Source organism: Palaemon carinicauda, chromosome 18 (genome assembly GCF_036898095.1).
Source record: "Palaemon carinicauda isolate YSFRI2023 chromosome 18, ASM3689809v2, whole genome shotgun sequence".
NCBI lineage: Eukaryota > Metazoa > Arthropoda > Malacostraca > Decapoda > Palaemonidae > Palaemon > Palaemon carinicauda.
In genome coordinates this window covers 82,399,476-82,427,415 of record NC_090742.1, presented here as the reverse complement: position 1 = coordinate 82,427,415, position 27,940 = coordinate 82,399,476, and the positions used below count along the sequence as shown (strand labels likewise).

General features: G+C 48.9%; 1 protein-coding gene across 1 annotated transcript in view; it reads right to left on the bottom strand.

Moving 5' to 3' along the window:
* Positions 1 to 26,341, bottom strand: part of LOC137657918 (ATPase ASNA1 homolog) — a 177,630-nt gene extending 151,289 nt beyond the window's left edge. Inside the window, exon 1 of the mRNA XM_068392581.1 lies at positions 26,098 to 26,341. Within this exon, the coding sequence (XP_068248682.1) occupies positions 26,098 to 26,234 (137 nt within the window). The 5' untranslated portion in view covers positions 26,235 to 26,341. The remainder of the gene's footprint in view (positions 1 to 26,097) is intronic.
* Between the last annotated feature and the right edge of the window lie 1,599 nt (positions 26,342 to 27,940).

Genomic DNA, 27,940 nt, shown 5'->3' with positions numbered 1-27,940 from the left:
GGCTACAGAAGAAGAGTCCTTGGGATTTTCTCTCTTCAAGGAAACCCATGAAGGAGAAATATCCCGTTTAGACTTCTCCTTCCGGCGCCGGGAAAACCTCTCCCTACACTCACCACACACTTTATTTCTGTCACACCATTGACCCCTACAAAAAGGACACAAGGTGTGAGGGTCCGTGTCGACCGCCGACATATAAGTTCCACAAGCGCGGTCAGGTAATCCGGGACACTTCCGCATGATAGAGGCCAACTTCCAGACACACTGAAAAGAAAAAGCAAAAACAAAGATCAAAGGCTGTCAAGTAAGCGAGGGTGGGAGCAGACACGTCTGATTGTCACCCGAGCCAAAAGCAAAGTGAACTATTCACAGGTGTGTGAAGGGGGAGGGGTAGCAAGCTGCCCCTCCCTACCCCCTCGCTAACTAGCGAGGGAGTAGTAATCCCTCGTTAAAATTCTAATGGCTCGTCATTTCAGCTACGCCGAAAGTAATACCCATATTAAATAGCGTGGTTTGCATTTCAGTTACGGAACAAATGGAGAAATCCCAGCTAACACCAGTAAGGACAGTATACTATACTTGGGGATGGAGCTGGACACGACCTTGGCGAGGGCCTTCCCCTCCGAGGAACGCATCAGGAACCTCGGAGAGATTTCCAGGCCATTCCTCCAGGGCCTCCCTATGAAGGCCAAGGACTGGCAGAGGCTACTGGGTCACGAAGCTGGAATTCGCTATAATAAATGGTCAAGTGTTGACTAATTTGGCCTTTTCTTCTACATGTTTACAGTAATGGGGGCTGGGGAATAATAACTTGTGTATCGGTCGATTAAATATTTCTCATGCCAACTCCATTGTTTGTTTTCATTTCGGAGACTGATGGTGAGGTATTGGAATTGCACAAGCATTGCTTGCATTAGCTTTTGTAAGCCGCTTTGTTTTTTGCATGATGTAATCATTACCAAGCTTTTTCAACCAATTATGAACTTCCAAATATTCATGCACAACTTCCTGAATATTGTTCTCCATGAGCAATTTTTTTCCACCCTTCCCTTCAGTTTCAACTTCATTTTAGTGTACCATCACAAAAAGACATCTCCAAGAGGAAAGTAAAATTTAATTTGAATTTTAGAAAAATTTAATCTGTCTACAATTGATTATGATGAAAACACTCTCTCTTCAGTGTATAGCTATTGTTGCTCATGTAAACGTAAAAAATATCCCTGAAATAGTGATCCACGGGGCAGCCGTGTGCAGCCCATAAATGTACCGCTTGCCAGAACATAGGAGCAGTGATGTAATGTTTAATTGCGATCAAAGTGAGCCACGGCAACAAAATACTATTAGAAGGATGTGATGTTTATCATAGAGACGTTTAAGCTATGGTAAGCAGTTCTTCTAGGAGGACACTCCAAAATCAAACCATTGTTCTCTAGTCTTGGATAGTGCCATAGCCTATGTACATGATCTTCCACTGTCTTGGGTTAGAGTTCTCTTGCTTGAGGGTACACTATTCTATCTTATATTTCTTTCATATTTTTTCATTATTTTTTTTTATTCTTCATTTCATATTTTTTCATTATTTTTTTTTCATTCTTCATTTCTTTTATTTCTTTTTATTTTTTTATTTTTGTTTTTCTGGAATGGTGTGTTGGGGATGTTTAATAGAAAGGCCATGAATGCCTGGTGGTTTATCAAGAGGTTGTCTTTTCCTTATCTGATTCTTTTAATTTTCAAAACCATCCTTACTGTCCTCCCTTCAGTTGAAGTGGCTATCCTGGAGGGTACTTGGCCTTGCATGGTGTATCGGTTCCTCCATGTTGACCAGTTTTTCCGACTTTTTCTATAGTCTATGGGTTTCATCAATCACTTTATTCATATTTCTGTACATATTGCTCTTGTTAACATTCTTGTTAATTTGGTCTTTAAGTATGATGTATCTTTTGTATTACCATTAATCCTTATGCTCTCTGGAGACATTGAGCGAAAGCCGGGACCAGAACGTCCTAGATTTCGTCAATGTCGTCTACTGTATTGCAATATTCGTGGTCTACATGCAAATATTCAAGACCTTACAGTTGCGTCCAGACAGTATAATATTCTTCTGTGCTCAGAAACTTTGGTTTCTAATGTGAGGCACTCATCTGAGCTCCTTGTAACTGGTTTTAAGAAGGCAATAATGTTGAAACCCGATGTCATCCCTAAGGCCAGGGGAATGGCAGCGTAAACAGTAGTAGTACTGAGTACCCTGCTTCTCATAAGTCCTGCTATGAATGTGGATGTCATGAGATTTAGGTAATAAAAGTTTGTGGCAGGCATAACTTCTATTTGTGTTCGATCTACCAGAATCCTAACATGGATGATTCTATCTTCGATTGTCTTCTTACCATTATGGCTAAGATACAAGAAGATAACAGAAAGGCCTCTTTTGTCTTTGCTGGTGACTTTAATGCTCACCATAGGCAGGGGTTAAATTCTGTTTCTCCCACCGATCGCCATGGCTTAAGAGCTTTAGACTTTGCCTCTGAATCAGGCTGTGAGCAGATCATAAGTGAAGCTACTCACAGGTCTGGACCCCGTATACTCTGACTCCCCTGGCATTATAACAAGTAAGGCTGGTTCTCCAGTTGGGACATCTGATTATGCCTTGATTTCATTAGTAGTGAAGCCTGAGCAGCCTGTCCTTGATGTATCTTACTCATGTAAGATTTATATGAAATCTCAAGCAGATTGGAATGAGATTTTGCATGATCTTTTGGGGTTGAATTGGTCACAATTTTATAATAGTGTTGATCCTCTAGTCCCTTTGAATGAGAATCTAGTCAACATAATTGATAGGCGTATCCCTTATCGTGTACTAAGGTACCCAGTGAAGGACAAACCATAGTTCAATGATGATTGTAGACATTCGTATTTGGAGAAGCCGGAGGCCTATCATCTATGGAAGGGTAACAGATCAGATTTGACCTGGAATAACTATACTCAGCTTAGAGCTTTTACTCAGAGTTTATGCTTCAACTGAAAAGGAATATAATTTAACCATAAAAGAAACCCTTTCTGGTACAACCCAAGAGCATAAGTGGTGGACTACTCTTAAATATGACAAATTCGGAGATAATTTGTATTTTTCCTAACCATACAAACCTTAGCTATATACATAAGGTATAACTTTCGGCGTAGCTGAAATGGCGAGCCATTAGATTTTTAACGAGGGCTAACTACCCCCGCGCTAGTTAGCAGGGGGTAGGGGAGGGGTAGCTAGCTACCCCTCCCCCCTCACACACTGGTGAACTGACTCACTTCGCTTAGAGGTAGGACTTGACTTGGGGGACAGGGCTGGCGGCCAAATATGTGTAAATAGCTAAGGTTTGTATGGTTAGGAAAAATACAAATTATCTCCGAATTTGTCATTTGTTCCGTAACCGAAATACAAACCACGCTATTTACATAGGGTGACTTACCCCTTAGGAAGGGTGGAAAGTCCCCAGCCATACTGGCTTTGGCTTTACCCGGGGACTCAGAATCCGAGTGAGCAGCACTTCAGGAAAAAAAAAGAGTCCCTGCACCTCGCAAGTTCCTTGCTCCGCAAGGAGCGTGCGGCCTACATAAGCTTGTGTGTGGAGGGATGAAGCGTGACTTGTCCTAGGCAGTCGACCTGAAGAACTTTAGATGGAATTCTGGACTAGGACTATCCCAATACCACCTCGTCAGGGTATGGGAGATGCGACAGTATTATCTTAATACTAGGAACACAAGGAAGCATGGTTTACCTGCAGAGGTTTGAGGTCAGCTATGCAGAGAACCTAGGATGCTGTTTTCCCAAGAGAGGGGAGGATGAAGAAAGAAGTAAGGGCCAAACATACTTCTTTCATTCATGCAGTCTAAAACCGGGTAACAATGCCCTCAACCTTCTGCTACCTGTCCATTAAGGAGCCTGAGGTTAGACCAGCTGTTGTGTAGCCACCACAGGCCGATAGAAAAACGTATCGAGGCTCCTGTGGGTCACGTCCTGCAGGTAGTGGGCTGTGAAGGTCGTCCGACGCTTCCAGACTCCAGTTTGTAGCAACTGCGTCACAGAGTACTTTTCTTGAAGACCAGTGACGTTGCGATGCCTCTGACATCATGTGCTCTACGGCTACATGACGGAGGAGGGTCTGGATTCAGGGCGAGATGGATGGTCCTTGAATCCAGGCTGCAAAGGAATTCTTGGTGACCCTCCTCTTCGTCCTTCCTGTGCTCCCAAACAGGGCTTGCACGTGAGGACGAACTGCAGTTGTTCTTTAAGATAACACCTCCGACTCCTTACTGGGCATAGTAGGAGAAGGCCTGGGTCATCAGTTACAGAACGGAGACTCGAAATCCTGAAGGAGTCGAACCGAAGGTTTGGGACTCCAAGATCTTGAGTCTAGTAACTGACTCAGGGACGAACCCGAACGTTACCTCTCCATATCTTCTTGAATGGGCGAAGTCGTACGAGAGACCATGAAGTACGCTGATACGCTTGGCCAAAGCCAGAGCGAGCAGCACCGTCTTTTAAGTCAGGTGCCTATCAGATGACTAGCGTAATGGTTCACAGGGAGAAGTCTTAAGATCCCTAAGAACCCGAGCCATGTTCCATGGAGGAGGTCTCACTTCCGACTGGGTGCAGGTAAGTTCGTAGCTTCGTATGAGCGAAGAAAGATCCCGCGAGGAGGAATTGTCTAACCTTAGAGCCTGAAGGCCAGGCTTGAGGCTGAGCGATAGGCTTTACCGCCGGGAGCAAAAGGCGTATTTCCCCCCGCAGATGGACAATAACTCCGCTAACGCTGGAATAGTGGCATCGAGGGGAGAGATACAGTACCTCTCCCACGACACCAACCACAGAAGACTCTCCACCTCGCCTGGTGGACCCCTGCAGATGACTTCGCAGGTGTCAAGACATCCGCTCCGCGACCTGTTGCGGAACGCCTCTCTCTGTGAGGAGATGCTGGATGGACTCCAGGCGTGGAGCCGAAGCGGAGCTACGGCTTGTGGTAGATGTAGTGGTGTGGTTGATTTAGCTCTTGTTGTGGGGGTAGCTCTCTCGGGAGTTCCATCAAGGGATGCAGAAGGTCCGGAAACCACTCTGCATGATGCCGTAGCGGAGCTATCAGAGTCATCGACAGGTTGACCGATAGTCTGGTCTTGTTGAGCCCCCCTTCCCCTCAGACCCAACGGTGGCAAGGCGTAGACGTCGATGTTGTCCCACCGATGTGGGAAGACATCTCGGCAGGGTGCCTTGGGGTCCGGGGCTGGGGAGAAGTACAGCGACAGCTTGAAATTCAAGGTTGTCGCGAACAGGACCACAAGGTCAGAGCTTGTTGGCTACTGGGGGTTCCAAAGACCACTCGGTACTCTCTATCTGCGATGCTCTGTTCCGACGGTCGGAGAGCATATTCCTTTGTCCGGAATGAAGCGAGCCGATAGTGGTATTGAGTGGACTTCGACTCATCTCAGTATCTCTACTGTAAGATGGGAAGACTGTTATGAAAAGGTATCTCCCCGCTTGATGAAATAAGCAACTACCGTGGTGTTGTCGCTCACGGAGTGACTCGGCGGGGCCTGTTGGAACTGTTGACGGGCCAGAATATGGCCTTCATCCCTAGCCAATTGATGTGGAGGTACCCTTCTAGTTCTGGCCATAGGCTTGAGATCCTTTGGTTCAGAACGTGCCCCCCCCCCCCCTTCTTTGACGCGTCCGAGGACAGCATCAAATGCGGAGGAGGGACGAGAAGATCCACTCTCTAGCAAAAGGCTTCGTAGGTCAACCAACACTGCAGGATCCCTCGTTCGGCAGGTCCCATAGGACCAGAATGTCTGGGGAATCGTAGTCTTGATTCCACCGGGATTTGAGTCGCCAAAGCAGGAGACTCATCCTGAGGCGAGAGTTTGGGACTAGAGGGGTCAAGGAGGAAGGTGACCTAGGAGGCGTAACCAGAAAAAGGCTGGAGACTCTCCTCGCCTGAGGAAAGGTTCTACTACTCTCCTCCGCCTTGCTATCCTGTCATCTGGTGGGAAGGCTTAATGGAGATTGGAGTCTAAAAACAAGCCTAGATATCCCAATTGTTGCGATAGAAAGAGAAAACTTCACAAGATTTACCATGATCCTTAGATCTTGGCAAAGTCTCAGAGGCTTGTCTCGGAGTCGAAGAAGGGTCGATACCGAAACTGCCAGGGTAGCCAGTCATCCAGAAAGCGAAGGAGGCGGATGCCGCTCCTGTGTGGACATGAGGATTCGGGATGAACTTCCTGGTGAATGCCTGCGGTGCTGTGGAAAGATCGAAGCACAGCACCTTGAACTGGTATATCTGTTGCCTAGGCTGAATTCCAAGTACTTCCTGTAAGGACGGATGGATTGGGATCTGGAAGTACCTGTCTTTCGGATCCAGTATGCACGTGAAGTCTTGTGGTTTCCCTACAAGTCTGATCGAATCTGTTGTACCATACTGCCGAAGTTTGTACGACAAACTTGTTCAGGGCTAGGAGGACGATGGCGGGTCTCCAGCTTTCAGGCGCTTCTTACAAGAAAGAGTCGTTTGAAGAACCTTGGGGGGAGCCACCGACAACCTTGGAGAGCATTCTTCTAGAGCATGGTCTCGCCCTCTGCCCGAGGGGCTAGCCCCTTTGCCGATCCCATGGCAAAGGGGCTCAGCGACACTGGATTCGCTGACAGGAGAGGTAGAGATGCTACGAAACGGGACACGAAATCCCAGGGTGATCATGGAGATTGTTCAGGAATCGGCCCCGAGTTGCTGCCACTTGAAGGTGCAAATCCAGGCATCCCCCCCCCCCCGGGGGATGCAGGTAGGGGTTGCCAATCATAGCGTTTGCGGCCTAGGCCGCCCCCTCTAGGATTATTGCCTTCCCAGGAGGGCTCCTCGCCCTTCTTCCCCGACAGGAGGGGGGAAGCTGCATAGACATCTTGTCTAGCTGCCCGTGCCGGTTCTGATGTCCTAGACTGTTGAAGTTGAGGCGCTGGAGGCTTGTAGGGACTGGATGTAAGCGCCTTGGAGGAGCGAATCGTGATACGATTTTCTCCACCTCTCAGTCGCTCGTTCCTTGTCCTTGGGCTGAAACAAGCCCCTTCCAAGGATGGAAGAGTGTCTGGGTTTGCCGATATCCACGGTAGGGACTTTCTAAACCTCTCGGTCACTGCATCTCAATGCTTCAACATCGAGTTTGTCCCAAGTTCGACACTTGGTGTCGGGAAACGAAGGTGCACGTGTCCGAGAGGAGGAAAGTTCCATAACCTTCCCGGAGCTTCCTTGTATAAAACCTCGGGTCGCGACCGGATGGCCAGAGACTCAAGCTCGACGATCAGCCACGAGGTGGCCTGCCTGGTACCCTTTGCGGCTTCCTCCTAGTTCAAGATTCCCGAAGCCGAGAATGTCACCTGCCGGGCGGAGAGTTTCTCGAGGGAAAAACCCCCGGAAGGCCCGTTGCACGGAATGGTGGAGAGGAAGAGCTAAATCAGGCTACCCCATGATCTCGAAGTATTCCCTCTGTTGACGACTGACAGAGGCAGTGTCAGCAGCCACCGTTGGAGGGAAGGGGATCGGGCGATCCTGAGGAGAGGGATGATGGGGCCTGCCTGAAAAGGGAGAAGAATGTTACCCAGACTCTTCTGAAGATTCTTCTTGCTCTTATACGTGTCATGCTCTGCGCTTACGAGGTGAAGATCGTGACTATGATGATCTGAAAGCATGCGCTCCAGAAAAACTCGCCAGCTTGCCCGTGTTGCGAAACCCGACGGGAATCGCGGTCGAAATCGCCCTTGGCGCTCGCGTGATGGTACAATCGTTGGTTCACGCAAGGGTGCGCGCATGCGCGCGGGCGGAAGACCGAAAATGCGTAAGCAAGCAGAAGGTGCGATGGCACGATTGGCGAGCGATGGTTCTTTGCGGGAGATGGCACGTTGGCGAGTGATGGTTCTTTGCGGGAGATGGCGCGTTGGCGAGCGATGGTGCGTAGCGATGGTGCGTAGCGACCGACCGCGTACAGGAGAGCCAACGCGTGGCCGCGTGCAGCGATTTGAAGCGTGGGCGCGTTGAAAACGCTAGCGGGCAGGCGAAGAATCGCGCGCGATCGCTAGGAGATCGCTGGCGCATAGGAGATCGATGGAGCGCGGTTGCGCGGCCAGAAGATATCAGCGAGGGGCAGAACCCGATGGTGAGGTTGCGTATAATAGCTAACGCTCGTGGGCGAGTACAGAAGACTTCTAGTGGGTGCGCGGGCGCTCAGAGACTCGTTCAAAGCTAGAGCACAGGAGATCGTCGGCGAGGAGGTGAAGGAATCATCTCTTTCGCCTCCACCCACATCTGGAAGCTCGTGGAGTACGCTGGTGCGCATATCCGGAAAAGGGCGCGCAGATGTGCGCTGGCGAGCAGGCGATCGTGGGTGTAAAAAGAAGGAACAATCTCCTTGCCTGTGCCTAGATCCAAAGATCGTGGGCGCGAGGGTGAACATTGGCACGCATTGCGCACATTAGAAAAGGGCACCCAGATGTGTGCTGGCGCGCAGGCGATCGTGGGCGTACAGGAGACCGTTGGCGCACAAGGCGCGTAGCAGGAAAAGGGCGTCCAGAAGTGCGCTGGCGAGCTGAAGAGAGCTGGCGCACAGAAGGTCTCAGAGGCGCAGGTGAGTGCTGGCGATCAGGAGATCTACAGCGAGACTCAGCTACAGGAGATCGCAGGAGAGAAGTCTGGAACACAGCAGGAGAGCGCGAGCGCGCAGGTAAAACCTAGCACTTAAGGGACTTAACCACATTGTGGAGTAAGCCCTTTTGCCCCGAAGGGGCCGGTGCTCGTTGGAAACGAGGTACGTTGGCGCCCACTGCGCATCTGCGTCCAGGAGAAGGTCTGGCAGGAGGATCCTCAGCGGGGAAGGTGAAGATGAAGACGACCACAGGCAGGAGCACCATCATCAGACCTCCGAAGAGGAGTCTCTGGAGTGAACTCCCCCAAGGGGGAGAAGCACTTGCAGGAGAGACCGTGGCATCAGCTGTCCCCGAAGGGGACTGAGCCCTCAGCAACAACAGCAGAAGGAGACCTCCGAAGAGGAGTCTCTGTGGTGAACTTCCCCCCCGGGGAAGAAACACTCGCAGGAGAGACCGTAGGGCTCAGCTGCCCCCCGAAAGGGACCGAGCCTTCAGCAACAACAGCAGAAGGAGTCCTCCGAAGAGAAGTCTCTATGAGTGTCCTCTCTCGCGAACGAGAGAGGAATACTTCGTAGAAGAGACTGAAGATGGAGCCCATAGGGCCGAAGGGTCAGCCAGTGACCTAGAAGCCAACCTCCGAAGAGGCGCTCCTGCAGCTGCTCAGCCCCTTGAGCGCAGCTGCAGGTGAGACCGCTCAGCACCAAGAGCATAGTCGCACAAAAACTATGGTCCGAGAATGTAACCGCTCAGCCCCTTGAGCACGGTTACAAAGGCGGTCGCTCAGCACCAAGAGGACCAGGAACATATAATTATTAATGGTAAGAGAAGTTTCCCCCAAAGGGGATGAAACTCAAACCTGGGCAGGGAACCTCCCTCGGAAGGGAAGACACAAGAATTACATAACAGGCAAGAGCCCTCAACCCCACCTACACTCACGGGAAGGGGGAAGGGCGAGAACTGTAACAAAAACAGAATTATAACAGTTATAATTATGCAATTCATTAAAGAATGTTCACTAAAAGTAAGAACGAAAAACCGCGAAGGGAAACGTTCTAAAAAGCTGAAAAGTTAAAAAATACAATTAGATTTTATAATAAAAATATAATTGAGATAAAAAGTACTGCGTAGCAACTCCACCCGAACGGAGGAGCTATCGTAGTACGTAGAAAACGTAGTAAAATGGTGAACGACCTCCAGAAAGAGAGAGAGAGAGAGACCGTAGTCAAACTACACTCTCGCGTTCCTACGCTGAACCCCACCTTCCCTGTAGGAAAAGAGGAGTAGCGGAGAAACAAAATATTAAGTCCAGCGATGACGACTCCCCACGGCGCCCGTGGAAGGAGCCGACCGAAGGACCAAGGAAGAGATCGCGGTCCATGAAATTACATCGTAGTGGCCTGACTGCCGGCGGCTACACGGTGATATCGTACACACACACACACAGCACAAACACTGAAAAGGAAACTTACTGATTTCCATACTCAAATATATACATAAACATAAAAATGTTTACATATATATATATATATGAGTAAAAGAAAAGTAAGTAATTAAGTAAAAGACAAAACAATGAATGGCTGCCATGCGAGGACGGGAACAGAGACATCCGTTCGTCGTCTGAGCCAAAAGCGAAGTGAGTCAGTTCACCAGTGTGTGAGGGGGGAGGGGTAGCAAGCTACCCCTCCCCTACCCGCTGCTAACTAGCGCGGGGGTAGTTAACCCTCGTTAAAAATCTAATAGCTCGCCATTTCAGCTACGCCGAAAGTAATACCCTATGTAAATAGCGTGGTTTGTATTTCGGTTACGGAACAACTGCACTTTTTGGTGTTGATGCAACAGTTCTTCCTTTACTTAAACCTGATGGCTCGGTCACTCACTGTCCAAAGGAAAAGGCAACCCTTTAGACAGATGTGTTTGACAGCAAGCAGAGTAATGAGAAACTCGAACTTCCTCATTCCCATTTTCCCGAGGCTAAACAAACTAGTTTAGCTTTTCGATCTTGTGAAATTAAAGCTCTCTTGATGGACCTTGATGCTTATGGAGGTGTAGACCTCAATGGTATTTTTCCTTTTTTATAATGACTGCAGATTTCTTAGCTCCAAAATTATCTGCTATTTTGCGCAAGCTAGCAAGAGGAGCTTTTAGCACTTGTTGGAGAATTGGTAATGTTACTCCACTATGTAAATGTGTTTGTGGTAGCTCATGTCAAACTGATTACTGCCCAATTTCCATTACTCCCATATCTAAAGTTTTTTAACATCTTTTGGCAAAACGTCTTAATAGGTTTGCTGAAGGTAATCATCTGTTCCCTAGTTTGCAATTGGGATTTCATAAAGGCCTTAGCGCATGTGATGCCCTTCTTGCAATCTCTAATGCTGTACAGGAATCCCTAGATTGTGGTCACAAAGTTTGTATGATTGGCCTTGATTTTAGCCCTGCCTCATACTGTGTTAATCATGAGGCCCTTGTTTTCAAACTCAAACAGTTGGGAGTGGGTGGGTCGTTTCTTAGCATCATTATTGAATTTTTAAGTAATAGATCGCAAAGAGTTGTTGTTGTTGATGGGCACCATAGCGAGTATAGGAATGTGATATCTGGTGTTCCTCAGGGTAGTGTTCTTGGCCCATTACTTTTCATACTATATACACATGACAAGTGGTTTGGTCTAGAAAACAAGCCTGTTGCATATGCAGATGATGCTACTCTCTTTGCATCAATTCTATCTCCTGAATGTAGATCTGGGGTTGCTGAATCCCTTAATAGAGATTTACCTAAAATTAGTGCATGGTACAAATTATAGGGTATGAAGTTGAATCCTGACAAAACTTAAAGTATGATTGTAAGTAGGTCAAGGACCGTGGCTCCTCAACATCCGCATCTCAGTATTGATAATGTTTCTTTAACTTTGTATGACTTTTAAAATTTTAGGTGTGGTTCTCTACAGCAAATTTACTTTTGAGAAACACATTAGGTCTGTGTCTTCTTCAATTGCACAAAAAATTGGCTTACTGAGTCTTTCAAAATTTTTGGTGATCAACCTATTTTGAAGAAGTGTTTTAATTCTATCATTCTACCTTGTTTCGAATATTGTTCTCCTGTCTGGTCTTCAGCTGCTGATTCTCATATTAATTTGTTGGACAAGAACTTCCGTCTATTAAATTTCTTAATCCTGACCTAGATATTAATCTCTGGCACCATCATTCAATTAGTTCATTATGCATGTTGCATAAGATTTTTTATAATTCTGACCATCCTTTACATTGAGATCTTCCCGGACAGTTCCCTCCTGTTCATAATATGTTATTTTTATTACTAAAATAAATTTTTGAATATACTTACCCGATGATCATGTAGCTGTCAACTCCGTTGCCCGACAGAAATCTACGGTCGGGATACGCCAGCGATCGCTTATACAGGTGGGGGTGTACTCACCAGCGCCATCTGTGGTCAGGTACTCCAGTACTTCTTGTCAACAAGACCTCAATTTTCTCCTCGGTCCACTGGTTCTCTATGGGGAGGAAGGGCGGGTCATTTAAATCATGATCATCGGGTAAGTATATTCAAAAATTTATTTTAGTAATAAAAATAACATTTTTCAATATTAATCTTACCCGATGATCATGTAGCTGATTCACACCCAGGGTGGTGGGTGGAGACCAGTATACATGTTAACAAAGAAGCTAAGTATCCCGTATTTCATTTTTATTAGTTATTCAAAATAACAATAAAAAATAAATAAGTACCTGGTAAGGAAGTCGACTTGAACCATTACTCTGCCTTTAATAAGTACGTCTTCCTTACTGAGCGTAGCGGTCCTCTTAGGATGCTGAACGACTCTTAGGTGGCTAAAGTATAAAGGGCTGCAACCCATACTAAAGGACCTCATCATAACCTCTAACCTAGGCGCTTCTCAAGAAAGAATTGACCACCCGCCAAATCAACCAGGATGCGGAAGGCTTCTTAGCCGACCGTACAACCCAAAAACAACAATAAAAGCAATCAAGAGAAAGGTTAAAAAAGGTTATGGGATTATGGGAATGTAGTGGCTGAGCCCTCACCTACTACTGCACTCGCTGCTACGAATGGTCCCAGGGTGTAGCAGTTCTCGTAAAGAGACTGGACATCTTTGAGATAGAATGATGCGAACACTGACTTGCTTCTCCAATAGGTTGCATCCATAACACTCTGCAGAGAACGGTTCTGTTTGAAGGCCACTGAAGTAGCCACAGCTCTCACTTCATGTGTCCTTACCTTCAGTAAAGCAAGGTCTTCTTCCTTCATATGAGAATGAGCTTCTCTAATCAGAAGCCTGATGTAGTAAGAAACTGCGTTCTTAGACATTGGTAGCGAAGGCTTCTTAACAGCACACCATAAGGCTTCTGATTGTCCTCGTAAAGGTTTTGACCTTTTCAGATAGTACCTAAGAGCTCTGACTGGGCAAAGTACTCTCTCCAGCTCGTTACCCACCAAGTTAGATAGGCTAGGGATCTCGAACGATTTAGGCCAAGGACGTGAAGGAAGCTCGTTTTTAGCCAAAAAACCGAGCTGCAAGGAACATGTAGCCGTTTCCGATGTGAAACCTATGTTCCTGCTGAAGGCGTGGATCTCACTTACTCTCTTAGCTGTTGCTAGGCATACTAGGAAAAGAGTTTTTAATGTGAGGTCCTTGAAAGAGGCTGATTGGAGCGGTTCAAATATAGATGACATCAGGAACCTTAGGACCACGTCTAGATTCCAGCCTGGAGTGGACAACCGACGTTCCTTAGAGGTCTCAAAAGACCTAAGGATGTCCTGCAGATCTTTGTTGGAGGAAAGATCCAAGCCTCTGTGGCGGAAAACCGCTGCCAACATACTTCTATAACCCTTGATCGTAGGAGCTGATAGGGATCTAACGTTCCTTAGATGTAACAGGAAGTCAGCAATCTGGGTTACAGTGGTATTGGTTGAGGAAACTGCATTGGCCTTGCACCAGTTTCTGAAGACTTCCCATTTAGATTGATAGACTCTGAGAGTGGATGTCCTCCTAGCTCTAGCAATCGCTCTGGCTGCCTCCTTCGAAAAGCCTCTAGCTCTTGAGAGTCTTTCGATAGTCTGAAGGCAGTCAGACGAAGAGCGTGGAGGCTTGGGTGTACCTTCTTTACGTGAGGTTGACGTAGAAGGTCCACTCTTAGAGGAAGAGTCCTGGGAACGTCGACCAGCCATTGCAGTACCTCTGTGAACCATTCTCTCGCGGGCCAGAGGGGAGCAACCAACGTCAGCCGTGTCCCTTTGTGAGAGGCGAATTTCTGAAGTACCCTGTTGACAATCTTGAACGGCGGGAATGCATACAGGTCTAGATGGGACCAATCCAGCAGAAAAGCATCCACGTGAACTGCTGCTGGGTCTGGAATCGGCGAACAATACAATGGGAGCCTCTTGGTCATCGAGGTAGCGAACAGATCTATGGTTGGCTGACCCCACAGGGACCAAAGTCTGCTGCAAACATTCTTGTGAAGGGTCCACTCTGTGGGGATGACCTGACCCTTCCGGCTGAGGCGATCTGCCATGACATTCATATCGCCCTGAATGAACCTCGTTACCAGCGTGAGCCTTCGATCTTTTGACCAAATGAGGAGGTCCCTTGCGATCTCGAACAACTTCCTCGAATGAGTCCCTCCCTGCTTGGAGATGTAAGCCAAGGCTGTGGTGTTGTCGGAGTTCACCTCCACCACCTTGTTTAGCTGGAGGGACTTGAAGTTCATTAAGGCCAGATGAACCGCCAACAACTCCTTGCAATTGATGTGGAGTGTTCTTTGTTCCTGATTCCATGTTCCCGAGCATTCCTGTCCGTCCAATGTCGCACCCCAGCTCGAGTCTGATGCGTCCGAGAAGAGATGGTGGTCGGGGGTCTGAACAGCTAACGAAAGACCTTCCTTGAGAAGAATGCTGTTCTTCCACCACGTTAGAGTAGACCTCATCTCTTCGGAAACAGGAATTGAGACCGTCTCTAGCGTCATGTCCTTGATCCAGTGAGCAGCCAGATGATACTGAAGGGGGCGGAGGTGGAGTCTCCCTAACTCGATGAACAGGGCCAGCGATGAAAGTGTCCCTGTTAGACTCATCCACTGCCTTACTGAGCATCGGCTCCTTCTCAGCATGCTCAGGATGCACTCTAGGGCTTGGTTGATTCTTGGGGCCGACGGAAAAGCCCGAAAAGCTCGACTCTGAATCTCCATACCCAGGTAAACAATGGTCTGGGATGGGACGAGCTGGGACTTCTCTAAATTGACCAGGAGGCCCAGTTCCTTGGTCAGATCCATAGTCCATCTGAGATTCTCCAGACAGCGACGACTTGTGGGAGCTCTTAAAAGCCAGTCGTCTAAATAGAGGGAGGCTCTGATGTCTGCCAAGTGAAGGAATTTCGCAATATTCCTCATCAGTCGCGTAAACACAAGAGGTGCCGTGCTTAGGCCAAAACACAGGGCTTGGAACTGGTACACAACCTTTCCATAGACGAATCTCAGGAAAGGTTGGGAGTCTGGATGGATGGGGACGTGAAAGTATGCGTCTTTCAGGTCTAACGAGACCATCCAGTCCTCCTGCCTGACCGCTGCTAGGACCGACTTCGTCGTCTCCATTGTGAACGTCTGCTTGGTGACATAAGCATTGAGCGCACTGACGTCCAGCACCGGCCTCCAACCTCCTGTCTTCTTGGCTACCAGGAAGAGACGGTTGTAAAAGCCCGGGGATTGATGGTCCCGGACTATGACCACTGCCTCCTTGTGTAGCAAGAGCGACACCTCTTGTTGCAACGCTAGCCTCTTGTCCTTCTCCTTGTAGTTGGGAGAGAGGTTGATGGGAGATGTAGCTAGAGGGGGATTGCGGCAGAACGGAATTCTGTATCCCTCCCTCAGCCACTTCACAGACTGAGCGTCTGCACCTCTGCTCTCCCAAGCTTGCCAGAAGGTCTTGAGTCTGGCTCCTACAGCTGTCTGGAGAGGAGGAAAGTCAAAACTTGCCTCTTGTGGACTTGGAACCCTTCTTGGGCTTGCCACGGTTACTGTCTGCACGGGTACCTCCTCTGCTGGAGGTTCTGCCACGAAAGTCGTTAACCAATGAATCAAATTAATACCAAAAGCTTGCTAAGCTAAGGCTAAAGCTTCCTGTACAGCGAAGGCTAAATTTCAGAGCAAATACTTCACCAAATCGTGAACAAAAGACTCCAAAATCAACAGCGTATCCATGTAGGTCTTGCCGGTGGCACGACAGAGGAAAAATTGAGGTCTTGTTGACAAGAAGTACTGGAGTACCTGACCACAGATGGCGCTGGTGAGTACACCCCCACCTGTATAAGCGATCGCTGGCGTATCCCGACCGTAGATTTCTGTCGGGCAACGGAGTTGACAGCTACATGATCATCGGGTAAGATTAATATTGAAAAATTAGGTATGCAGTTAATTCTAATAGTCAGGCATTCTGTTCGTAATACAGTACTAGGTATGCAGTTAATTCTGATAGTCAGGCATTCTCCATCATGAGGCTCAAAACTACACAGTACTCTAGAAATTTTATTCCATCTGTGACCAAGTTGTGGAATGATCTTCCTAATCAGGTAGTTGAATCAGTAGAACTTCAAAAGTTCAAACTCGCAGCAAATTTTTTTATGTTGGACAGGCTTACATAAGTCCCTTTATAGTTTATATAACAAATATGTTTTAATGTTGTTAATGTTTTTAAAATATCTTATTTTAATTTTCATTACTTCTTATATCTTTTATTTCCTTATTTCCTTTCCTCACTGGGCTATTTTTCCCTGTTGGAGCCCTTGGACTTATAGCATCATGCTTTTCCAACTAGGGTTGTAGCTTAGCTAGTAAGAATAATAATAATAATAATAATAATAATAATAATAGTAGAGAATTGTGATAATTTGATTTTCATCCACTTACATGAACCATATATTTTTCCAACTAGGTGTATTGTGTTTATTTTGCATTTCTCATCGTATTTGGGATTTCCCAACCCAAAAAACCCTGTTTCCTACTGGTGTTTCCCATAATTGTCTTTATATAATGGGGACAACAAACTTATAAACTGGTGGTTTACCCCAATAATCATGGTCAAAAATGCATAAAACACAAGATAGTGAGTAGGAAAAATATATGGTTCAAGTATTTAGCTAGAAATTAAAGTATAATATATTTAGTTTTATTATAGTTACAGATGGAAAAAGCTTTAATACTAAATTAACAGGTTTTTTTTTATAGAAAAAATTTTTTTTTCTTCGGAAATGACATTTATTTTCACTGCAAATAAAAATGACATTCGGAGATAATTTGTATTTTTCCTAACCATACAAACCTTAGCTATTTACATAGGGTTTACTTTCGCCGTAGTTGAAATTGACGAGCCAATAGAATTTTAACAAGGGTTAACTACCCCCGCGCTGGTTACCAGGGGGTAGGGGAGGGGTAACTTGCTACCCCTCCCCCCTCACACACCGGTGAAATGTCTCACTTCACTTAGAGGTAGGACTTGTCTTGGGGGACAGGGTTGGCAGGCAAATATGTGTAAATAGCTAAGGTTTGTATGGTTAGGAAAAATACAAATTATCTCCGAATTTGTCATTTGTTCCGTAACCGAAATACAAACCACGCTATTTACATAGGGTGACTTACCCCTTAGGAAGGGTGGAAAGTCCCCAGCCTTACTGGCTTTGGCTTACCCGGGGACTCAGAATCCGAGTGAGCAGCACTTCGAGAAAAGGAGTCCCTGCGCCGCAAGGAACGTGTGGCCTACATAAGCCTGTGTGTGAAGGAATAAAGTGTGACTCGTCCTAGGAAGTTGACCTGGAGTTCTTTAGATGGAAATCCAGGTTAGGACGTTACCAATACCACCTCGTCAGGGTATGGGGGACGCGACAGTATTAACTTAATACTAGGAACACAAGGAAGCATGGTTTACCTGCAGAGATTGAGGTCAGCTATGCAGAGACCAGGATGCTGCTTTCCCAAAGAGAGGGGAGGATGAAGAAAGAAGGGCCAGACATACTCTTTCATTTTACGCAGACTAAAACCGGGTAACAATGCCCTCAACCTTCTGCTACCTGTCCAATAAGGAGCCTGAGGTTAGACCAGCTGTTGTGCAGCCACCACAGGGCCGATCGAGAAAGTATCGAGGCTCCTGTGGGTCACGTCCTGCAGGTAGTGGGCTGTGAAGGTCGTTTGACACTTCCAGACCCCAGCTTGTAGTACCTGCGTCAGAGAAGTTTCTCTTAAAGGCCAGGGACGTAGCTATGCCCCTGACGTCATGTGCTCTGGGGCGACGTGACGGGGGAGGGTCAGGATTCAAGGCGTGATGGATAACCCTTAAAATCCAAGCCGAGATGGTGTTCTTGGTGACCCTCCTCTTAGTCCTTTCCGTGATTACAAACAACGCTTGCACGCGGGGACGAACTGCAGCTGTTCTCTTCAAGTAACGCCTCAGACTCCTCACTGGGCATAATAGCAGATGGTCTGGGTCACTTGTTACAGAACGGAGACTCGTGACCCTGAAGGAGTCGAACCATAACTCCGGCACTCCAGGGTTCTGAGTCTTGGCAACAAACTCAGGGACGAACCTGAACGTTACCTCCCCCCATCCCCTTGAATGGGCGATGTCGTATGAGAGACCATGAAGTTCACTAATTCGCTTGGCCGAGGCCAACGCGAGTAGGAAAGCCGTCTTCCAAGTCAGGTGGCGATCAGAGGCCTGGCGTAATGGTTCGAATGGAGGTCTCTTCAGACCCCTGAGGACCCGAACCACGTTCCATGGAGGAGGTCCCACTTCCGTCTGAGGGCAGGTAAGCTCATAGCTGCGTATGAGTAAAGAGAGTTCTAGCGAGGAGGAAATGTCCACTCCTTTCAGCCTAAAAGCCAGGCTTAAGGCTGAGCGATAGCCTTTCACAGCCGAGACCGAAAGGCGCATTTCTTCCCACAAATAAACGAGGAACTCCGCTATTGCTGGAATAGTGGCATCGAGTGGAGAGATATCCCTCCCATGACACCAACCACAGAAGACTCTCCACTTCACCTGGTAGACTCCCGCAGAGGACTTTCGCAGGTGTCGCGACATTCTCTCCGCAACCTGCTGCGAAAAGCCTCTCTCAACGAGGAGATGCTGGATAGTCTCCAGGCGTGAAGCCGAAGCGAGGCTACGGCTTTGTGGTAGATGTTGGCGTGTGGTTGTTTGAGTAGCTCGTGTCGTGGGGGAAGTTCTCGCGGAGGTTCCATCAGGAGTTGCAGAAGGTCCGGGAACCATTTCGCGTGATGCCATAGCGGAGCTATTAAGGTTGACCGAAAGTCTGGTCTTGTTGAGCACCCTTCTCATCAGACAAAACGGTGGGAAGGCGTACACATCGATGTTGTCCCACCGTTGTTGGAAGGCATCTTGCCAGAATGCCTTGGGGTCCGGGACTGGGGAGCAGTACAGAGGCAGCTTGAAATTCAAGGCTGTCGCGAACAGGTCCACTGTCGGGGAACCCCACAAAGTCAGGACTTTGTTGGCTATCCGAGGCTCCAAAGACCACTCGGTACTCACTATCTGCGATGATCTGTTCAGACTGTCGGCGAGCACATTCCTCTTGCCAGGAATGAAGCGAGCTGATAGTGTTATCAAGTGGACTTCGGACCACCTCAGAATCTCTACTGCAAGATGGGATAGCCATTGTGAAAAGGTACCTCCCTGCTTGTTGAAATAAGCCACTACCGTGGTGTTGTCGCTCATCACCACTACGGAGTGGCCCGCCAGGGTCCGTTGGAACTGTTGAAGGGCCAGATACACGGACTTCATTTCTAGCAGGTTGATGTGTAGGTACGTTTCTGATTCTGACCAAAGGCCTGAGACCCTCTGGTTCAGAATGTGAGCCACCCACCCTTCTTTTGACGCGTGCGAGAACAGTGTCAAATCCGGGGGAGTGACGAGAAGATCAACTCCCTTTCGTAGGTTTTCGTCCATCAGCCACCACCGCAGGTCCGTCTGTTCCGAGGGTCCCATAGGGACCAGAGAGTCCGGGGAATCGGTGCCCTGATTCCACCGGGACTTGAGCCGCCATTGCAGGGATCTCATCCTGAGACGGCCGTTCGGGACCAGACGGGCCAGGGAGGCTAGGTGACCTAAAAGACGTAACCATGGTTGGGCTGGAAGCTCTTCCCGCCTGAGGAAGGGCTCTGCAACCCTCCTCAGCCTTGCTATCCTGTCGTCTGATGGAAAGGCTTTGTGGAGATTGGTGTCTAATAACATGCCTAGGTAAACCAGTCGTTGCGTAGGCTGCAGAGAGGACTTCTCGAGATTTACCATGATCCCTAGATCTTGGCAAAGTCTCAGAAGCCTGTCTCGGTGTCGAAGAAGGGTCGACTCCGAGTCTGCCAGGATCAGCCAGTCGTCCAGATAACGGAGGAGACGGATGCCGTTCCTGTGAGCCCACGACGAAATCAGGGTGAACACTCTGGTGAACACCTGAGGTGTTGTGGAGAGACCGAAACACAGTACCTTGAACTGGTAGGTCTTGCTGTCTAGGCTGAATCTCAAGTACTTCCTGGAAGACGGATGGATTGGGATCTGGAAGTACGCGTCCTTCAGATCCAGTGTGCACATGAAGTCTTGTGGTTTCACTGCAAGTCTGACCGTGTCCGCTGTCTCCATGCTGAACGAAGTTTGCTTGACAAACTTGTTCAGAGCTGAGAGGTCAATGACGGGTCTCCAGCCTCCAGACGCCTTCTTTACAAGAAAGAGTCGACTGAAGAAGCCTGGGGAGCCATCCACGACCTCTTGGAGAGCATCCTTCTTGAGCATAGTCTCGACTTCTGCCCGAAGGGCTAGCCCCTTTGCCGATCCCATGGCATAGGAGCTCAACGACACTGGATTCGCTGTCAGGGGAGGTTGAGATGTTGTGAATGGGACGCGATATCCTTGGCCGATCACAGAGACCGTCCAGGAATCGGCCCCATGTTGCTGCCACCTGTGCATGCAACTTTGAAGGCATCCCCCCACAGATGGACATGCAGGGGGACTGCCAATCCTAGCGTTTGCGGCCGCTCCCTCTAGGATTTCTGCCTCCCCTGGAGGACTTTCCGCCCCTCTTGTCTTTGACAGGAAAGGGCTGTGGCTTAGACACCTTCTTCTTAGCTGCCGGAGCCTGCTTCGGTATCCTGCGAGGCTGCTGTTGAGGTTGCTGTGGAGCTGGAGGCTTGTAGGGCCGAGATGTGAGGGCCCTTTGGAGGAGTGAATCATGATTCGACTTCCTCCACCTCTCAGCTGTCCGTTCTATGTCCTTGGGCTCAAACAGAGCTCCCCCAAGGATGGAGGAGTGTCTGAGCCTGCTGACGTCCACGGCGGGAACCTTCGGATGAAACCTCTCAGTCACCGCGTCCCGTCGCTTTAATATCGAGTTGGCCCAAAGGTTGGTAACCTGATGAGCCAGGAACTCGATGGAACAAGTGCCTGATAGGAGGAAGGTCTCCAGGGCCTTCCCATTGCTCTCCTTAGACAAATCCTCAGAGCGCAATAGGATGCCCAGAGAACCTAGCCAAACTTCCAGCCACGCGCAATAGGATGCCCAGGGAACCTAGCCAAACGTCCAGCCACGAAGTGGCCAGCATGGCACACTTCGCGACCTTCTCTTGGCTGAGGATCTCCGAAGCTGAGAACGTCACCTGCCGGGAGGAGAGCTTCTCTAGAGGAGTTCCCCTGGCGAGCTCTTCCACAGAGTGGTGGAGGGGAAGGCCCATGCTGGACTCCCCTATGATCCCAAAATACCTCTTCTGCTGTAAACGAGGAGGTGGGAGGAGTTTATTCCCGGCAATGGAACGGCTGGAAGAGGCGAGTTCTGCGAGCTGAGCTTCGACCTTGTCCCTGGCACTCTTCACCCCCTGGGACCAAGGCTAGGCTGCACTGGCCCTTGGGGGTTTCTGGATACCAAAGACTTGGTCTAGGACCATATCCTTGTTTTCTCGAGGGGCGGTCTCCGGGTTCTTGAACCTGTTGAGTTGCCTCATCAAGTTCAAGACCTGCCAGAAGGCATGCTCCGACTTGTGCTGCTCTCCTCCCTGAGGGCTGGCAGCTAAGTCTCCTGTCCCCAAAGGTTCTTCTTGGAGAGATGCGTGGACGTTCTCCCGGGGTCTGGTTGGCTCTGGTCGGATCCTTGAAGACGATTTGGGGATCGTCTTTGAGTCCTTGAGTTCCCTCCTGGGCGGGATACAGGACTCTAGCAAAGAGGTCTGGAAGGTACCTTCCGCGCGAGACGTTTCTCCTCCCCGAGGTGGGGTTCCTCCCATTGGTGCCGTGGGAGAATCCCTCGCCTCGGTGGAATCTCCTGAGGACGGAAAGGCCTCGTCCACAGGGGAAGGAGAAAACGACTGCAAAGGGGATTGGGCCTTCCTGCCGGACCTCTTGGGAGCCAACTTCTCCCTGGGAGAAGTTACCACGAAGTCCACTCCTCTCTTCCTCTTCAGCGGGGGCGAGTCTGTCTTTGGTCTAAGCCCCAGATCAGCGAGGGCCGGCTTCACAGCCTGCACCACCGCTTTCATCAGGTGGCCAAACCAAGACTGACGAGTGACTGATGCAGTGTCAGTAATTCCCGCTGGAGGGAAAGGGATCTCCTCATCCTTAGGAGTGGACGCAACGGGGCCTGCCTGAAAAGAAAGGGATGAATGTTGCTTGGACCTCTCCTGTAATTCTTCCTGGTCCTGGATGAAAGTCCTGCGTTTGCGCGGTAGCGATCCTGAAGGCGATCTGGAAGTACGCGCCCCAGGCAGAAGCACGCGCTGCGGATCCCGACGAGGGTGGGGATCGCGCTGCGGATCCCGACGAGGGTGGGGATCGCGCTGGGGCTCGCGCTGTCGCTCGTGCGATGTAACACTCGGAGGGTAGTTTGTGGGCGAATCCTGGAGCGCGGGCGCGCGGATATGGGCGAGTGGGCGTGCGGGCGCGCAGGTGAAGATGCACGTGGGTGCGCAGGTGAAAGTGCGCGTGGGCGCACAGGAGAAGGTGCACGTGGGCGTGCAGGTGAATGGACATGCAGGAGAGATCGCTGTCTCTTCGGAGAACGAGACTGTGCAGGAGATCGACGGCGCACTGGAGATCGATGGCGCAAGGGCGAGCGATGGCGCTTTGGCGAGTGATAGCGATTTGGCGAGCGACGGCGAGCAGGCGATAGCTGGCGAGTGGGCGATTGCTGCCGCGTTGGAGATCGCTGGCGCGTTGGTGAATGGTGGCGCAACGCCGCATGATGGCGCGTTGGCGAACGATGACGCGCAGTGCGCGCAGGTGACCGACAGTGCGCAGGCGATTTTGCCCGTGTGCGCGTCGGAGACCTGTGGCGATCCGATGTATGGGGGCGTTGGCGATTTGGAGAACGCTTGCGCACAGGCGAAGGATCGCGGGGGCGCTTAGGAGATCGCTGACGTGCAGGATCGGATGGCGAGGAAGTGCGCAGGGGTGAGCGCTCGCGGTCAGGTTCCAACAAAGTCTCGTGTGCGCATGAGCGCGCAGGAGCTCTAGAAGTGCGCACCGGAGTGTGCGCGCGCTGTTGCGCAGGCGGCGATGGGCGCACAAGTGCGCGAGGGCGAGGCGAAGGAGAAATATCCTTGCCTGCGTCCAGATCCAAAGATCTAGGGCGCGTGGGTGTGCGTTGGCGCGCAGGGCGCTTATCAGGAACCAAGTGCGCAGGAGCGCGATGACGAGCAGGAGATCTAGTGCGCTCAGGAGACTGCTGGCGCACATGGCGCGCAGCAGGAACAGGAGGGCGCTGACGGCTAGAAGGAGAGCGCTGACGGCTAGCAGGAGAGCGCTGACGATCAGGAGAGCGCTGGCGAGCAGGAGAGCGCTGGCGAGCAGGAGAGCGCCGACGATCAGGAGAGCGCCGACGAGCAGGAGAGCGCTAGCGAGCAGGGGAGCGCGGGCGAGCAGGGGAGCGCGGGCGAGCAGGGGAGCGCGGGCGAGCAGGGGAGCGCGGGCGAGCAGGGGAGCGCTGGCGATCAGGAAAGCCCCGACAAGCAGGAGTGCGCTGACGAACAGGAGAGCGCTGGCGAGGAGAGTCAGAAGACTGCTGCACAGGAGAGCGCTGGCGAGGAGAGTCAGAAGACTGCTGCACAGGAGAGCGCATGTGCGCTACTGCGCGTGAACGCGCAGTTGGGCGCACAGGGGAACCCTGACACGCAAGGGATTTACCCACACCGTGGGAGACATCCCTTTGCCCCGAAGGGACTGGTGCCCGTCGGGCGATGGTATCAGAAGGTGCCTGCAGCGCATCTGCATCCAGGGGCGATGGGCGGCCGGAAGGACTGGAAGGTCTGGCAGGCGTAGGAGATCGCGAGCGATCTGCGGAGAGGTCCAAGGACGTGGCTGCGACGGTCTGCTCCCGACGAGAAGAATCCTCTGCAGGGGAAGGCGACGGTGAAGACGACCCAAAGAGGCGCCTCCTAACTCCCTTATAGGGAGAAGGAAGCCCCCTACGTCGAAGGGGAGGTCGAGCCTTACGGCGCAGGCGACCTCGAGGAAGGGCATCAGGATCATCAGTCCTCCGAAGAGGAGTCTCTGTCAGTGCGCTCCCCCGAGGAGGAGACAAACCCGCAGGAGAGACCGTGGGACTCACCTTTCCCCTCGAAGGATGTTCAGAGGGGGAAGGAGAGCCTTCAGCAACGTCCGCAACGGCATCAGCAGAGGTTTGACCAGACCCGTCGGAAGCCTCTGCCATGACAGTGTCGACAATTGACAGAGGGAGAACCTCTGGAATTACCGGCGACTGTATTCATCGAATTCAATAATGTCCTCCCCCGGAGGAGGAGGGGGAGCTGCCTCGCTATGGGAGGCAACGCCCTCTCCCGCACCCCTTGGTCGGGAAACACAACTAAGGCCTGCGCTACCACTCGACGGCCTCTCACGAGAGACCGATCGAGTGGGAGCTTCGGAGGAGGTTCGGGCGGCGGAAGAAGAGTCCTTAGAGCCTTCCTTCTTCAAGGCAGCCCTTGAAGGCGAACGGTCTCTCTTGGACTTCTTACGCCGCCGGCCAAACTTCTCCCACTGGGAGGCAGACCACTCCCTACACTCACTGCAATTTAACGCCCTATCACACCGTTGGCCTCGGCACTGCTGACAAAGGGTGTTAGGATCCGTCTCGACCGCCGACATGAATGTTCCACAGGGGCGGCCGGAGAGTCCAGGGCACTTGCGCATAATAGCAATGAAGGATGAGGCCAACTTCCAAAACACACAAGCTGAAGAGAAAGAAAAACAGATTAAGGCTGTCAATAACGAGGACGTAGAGACAGACACGTCTGTTCATCGTCCGAGCCAAAAGTGAAGTGAGACATATCACCGGTGTGTGAAGGGGTAGGGGTAGCAAGCTACCCCTCCCCTACCCCCTAACTAGCGCAGGGGTAGTTAACCCTCGTTAAAATTCTATTGGCTCGTCAATTTCAGCTACGCCGAAAGTAAACCCTATGTAAATAGCGTGGTTTGTATTTCGGTTACGGAACAAACTTAATTATATGAGACATAATAATCAATGGGGTTAGCGTGCACAGCTCAGCATGCACTGCTTGTCAGTACATAGGAGCTTGATGTTTTTTTTTCTTTTCACGAGAAGCGAGCTCACGGCGGAACAAATACCATTAGATTTCTAAAAAAGATATACCTGCTCTTAGACAGTCTAACGGGTTTTTGCATTATTTGCTGTTGTAATGAAGGTCAAATTCACCCCAATTAAAAAACTATGGATTTCCACCAAAAATATTCATAATATATCGTTTTAAACCACATCGTACACTGGAGCCTTTGTATATCAGCGGCCAGTTCCTCCAGCGAGCATCAAAAATGGACACTAACTAAACTAAACTTAACCCCTAACCTAACCTACAAGCCGTATCCTTACCTACATATCTAACAGGAGGACTAAAGCCCCCTGCTCACGATCCCCCTTACTTTGCTGTATTCTTAGCCAGCCGTCATCTTGCTTGTTTGCTTGTTAGATTGTCTGGCCATGTGCTAGACACAGGCTCTTGTGTTGGCAGTAGAGCTGTCATCATACACGCAGGTGGCCACTATCATACATACACCCAAGTACACTGAATTTTCTCTAAACTGTTTATAGTACTATAAAATAATAATAATTATTATAATATTAATAAAATTAATAACAATAATACTAATAATCATAATAGTAATAATGATAGTAACAATAACAATAATAATAATAATAATATATAATTTTACTCAATCCCATCCACTTCCATCTGTTACTTGTACCCTTAATGCGTATCGTAGGCTTCGAAAGCTGTCGAAAATTAATATCAATGTGCAATAACTATATGACCGTAAAAGAATTATAAGCTATATTAAGCAAAAGGCTACTCATCATAAACAAATATTAGTGATAAGACTAAAGGCAAACAACCACGGAGTCAGAAACTTACCTACTTGTGGTTTTCCCAACTCCGCCTTTGCCTCCAACAAACACCCACTTTAGGGTCTCCTGTTCAACGATATTCTTTAAATTAGGTTCAAGGGGCTCAAACTCTCCCATTTCCCCGTCTGTCGCTGCTACAGACATGTCAGACAAATTACAAAAGCAATAACACTTGGAACCTGATTTGTTACAAGTACTTCAGCTCTGCCTCAATAAGTATTGTTGACGTTGGCCCAGGTCAGTTGTAGAAAACGATGCTTAGCTCACTCTTGGCTACGACTTGGGTCATTTTTGCTTTGTTTCTTTAAAAGATATTATCTGTTTGCTTTCCAGACTCGTCTGTCATAAATCTTAATGTAATTATTTGTAAATAAAAATCAAGTTATAAGTTCATTATTTACTTGGATTTATTCTATAGATATTCATTGTTTTGATTTGACTATGATTCATAGATACCCTCCAGAGAGAGAGAGAGAGAGAGAGAGAGAGAGAGAGAGAGAGAGAGAGAGAGAGAGAGAGAGAGTTTCAACTGCTTTATTAGGATGATCATTCTAAAACCTGGTCATAGCTGGAATAAAAACTTTCAGAATGCTGTGTCGTATTGAGCCTCCAGTGAACAGTGAAGTACTTTTAATTGATTTATTGATTGATTATGAGCTATCCAACGCTCTAAGTGAATATGTTGTCACCTATGTTGCTTATCCTCCTCATGGATTTTGTATTGCATAGAATAGTTGAGGATGGTGAAGAAGAATAGTACTGGATTGGTAACAGGAATTAGCCGACATGGAGTATGCTGATAACGCTGTCCTTATTAGCAGATTATCACAGAACTTGCAGAGCCTGCTTACCAGAATGCATGAAATATCACATGAGATTCGGCTCAAGATAAATAGAGGAAAGACAGAGATGATGAGAACGGAAAATTCAATGGGAGATGAGATATCATTGGAAGGAGAAAGGAGTAATGGGGTGGAATCATTTAAATATTTAAGAACTATGATTCTTAATACAAGATCTTTAGAATTTGAGTTTAATGAAAGATTGAAAAAGGAAAATCAGACAATGGCTAGGTTAAGTAAAATTTGGAGATCAAATCGCCTGAAATTACATATATCAGCTTAGTGAGATCGGTGTTACTGTATGGACATGAGTCATGGTATGAAAATGAAACAATATCCAATAGATGGTGCCGTTATAGTATGTGGCCTACCTTTTTGGATCTGTTATAGTATGTGGCCTACCCGGTTTGAATGTGTCCTACCTAAGCCGGTTTGAATGTGTCCTACCTTAGGAAGAGTTTGTATATATATGTAATGAAATCAATTATTTTTCACAATTGTTTAATATCTAACAATACAATTTTAAAAGAACAGTTTCCTTGCCTACGAGTATGACGGGAGAAGCTAACTTAAAAAAAAACCACCTAACCTATGCTAAAAGCCGTGTCCTTACCTACGAGTACGACGGGAGAAGCTAACTTAAAAAACCCACCTAACCTATGCTAAAAGCACCCGGGGGGGGGGCTGCGCCCCCCCCCCCCCGGACACCCCCCCCCCCCTTACGCAACATTAACATTAACTACATAGTTAAATACTGAAATCCATGTGTAATTACATGATCAATATTCGTAATAACGTATGTAGGCCACATACTATATCAGAGACAAAATTCCGTAGGCCACACTCGAAAGGTAGGCCACATACTATAACGGCACCCAATAGATTTTGTAGACTTGAGAACAAAACCCTCAGCAGAATATTAGAAGTTATATGACAGGAAAGGATTAGAAATGAAACTATAAGAGAGATAATGAGATTACCCGAGTGTCATATGGGGATGAGATCATT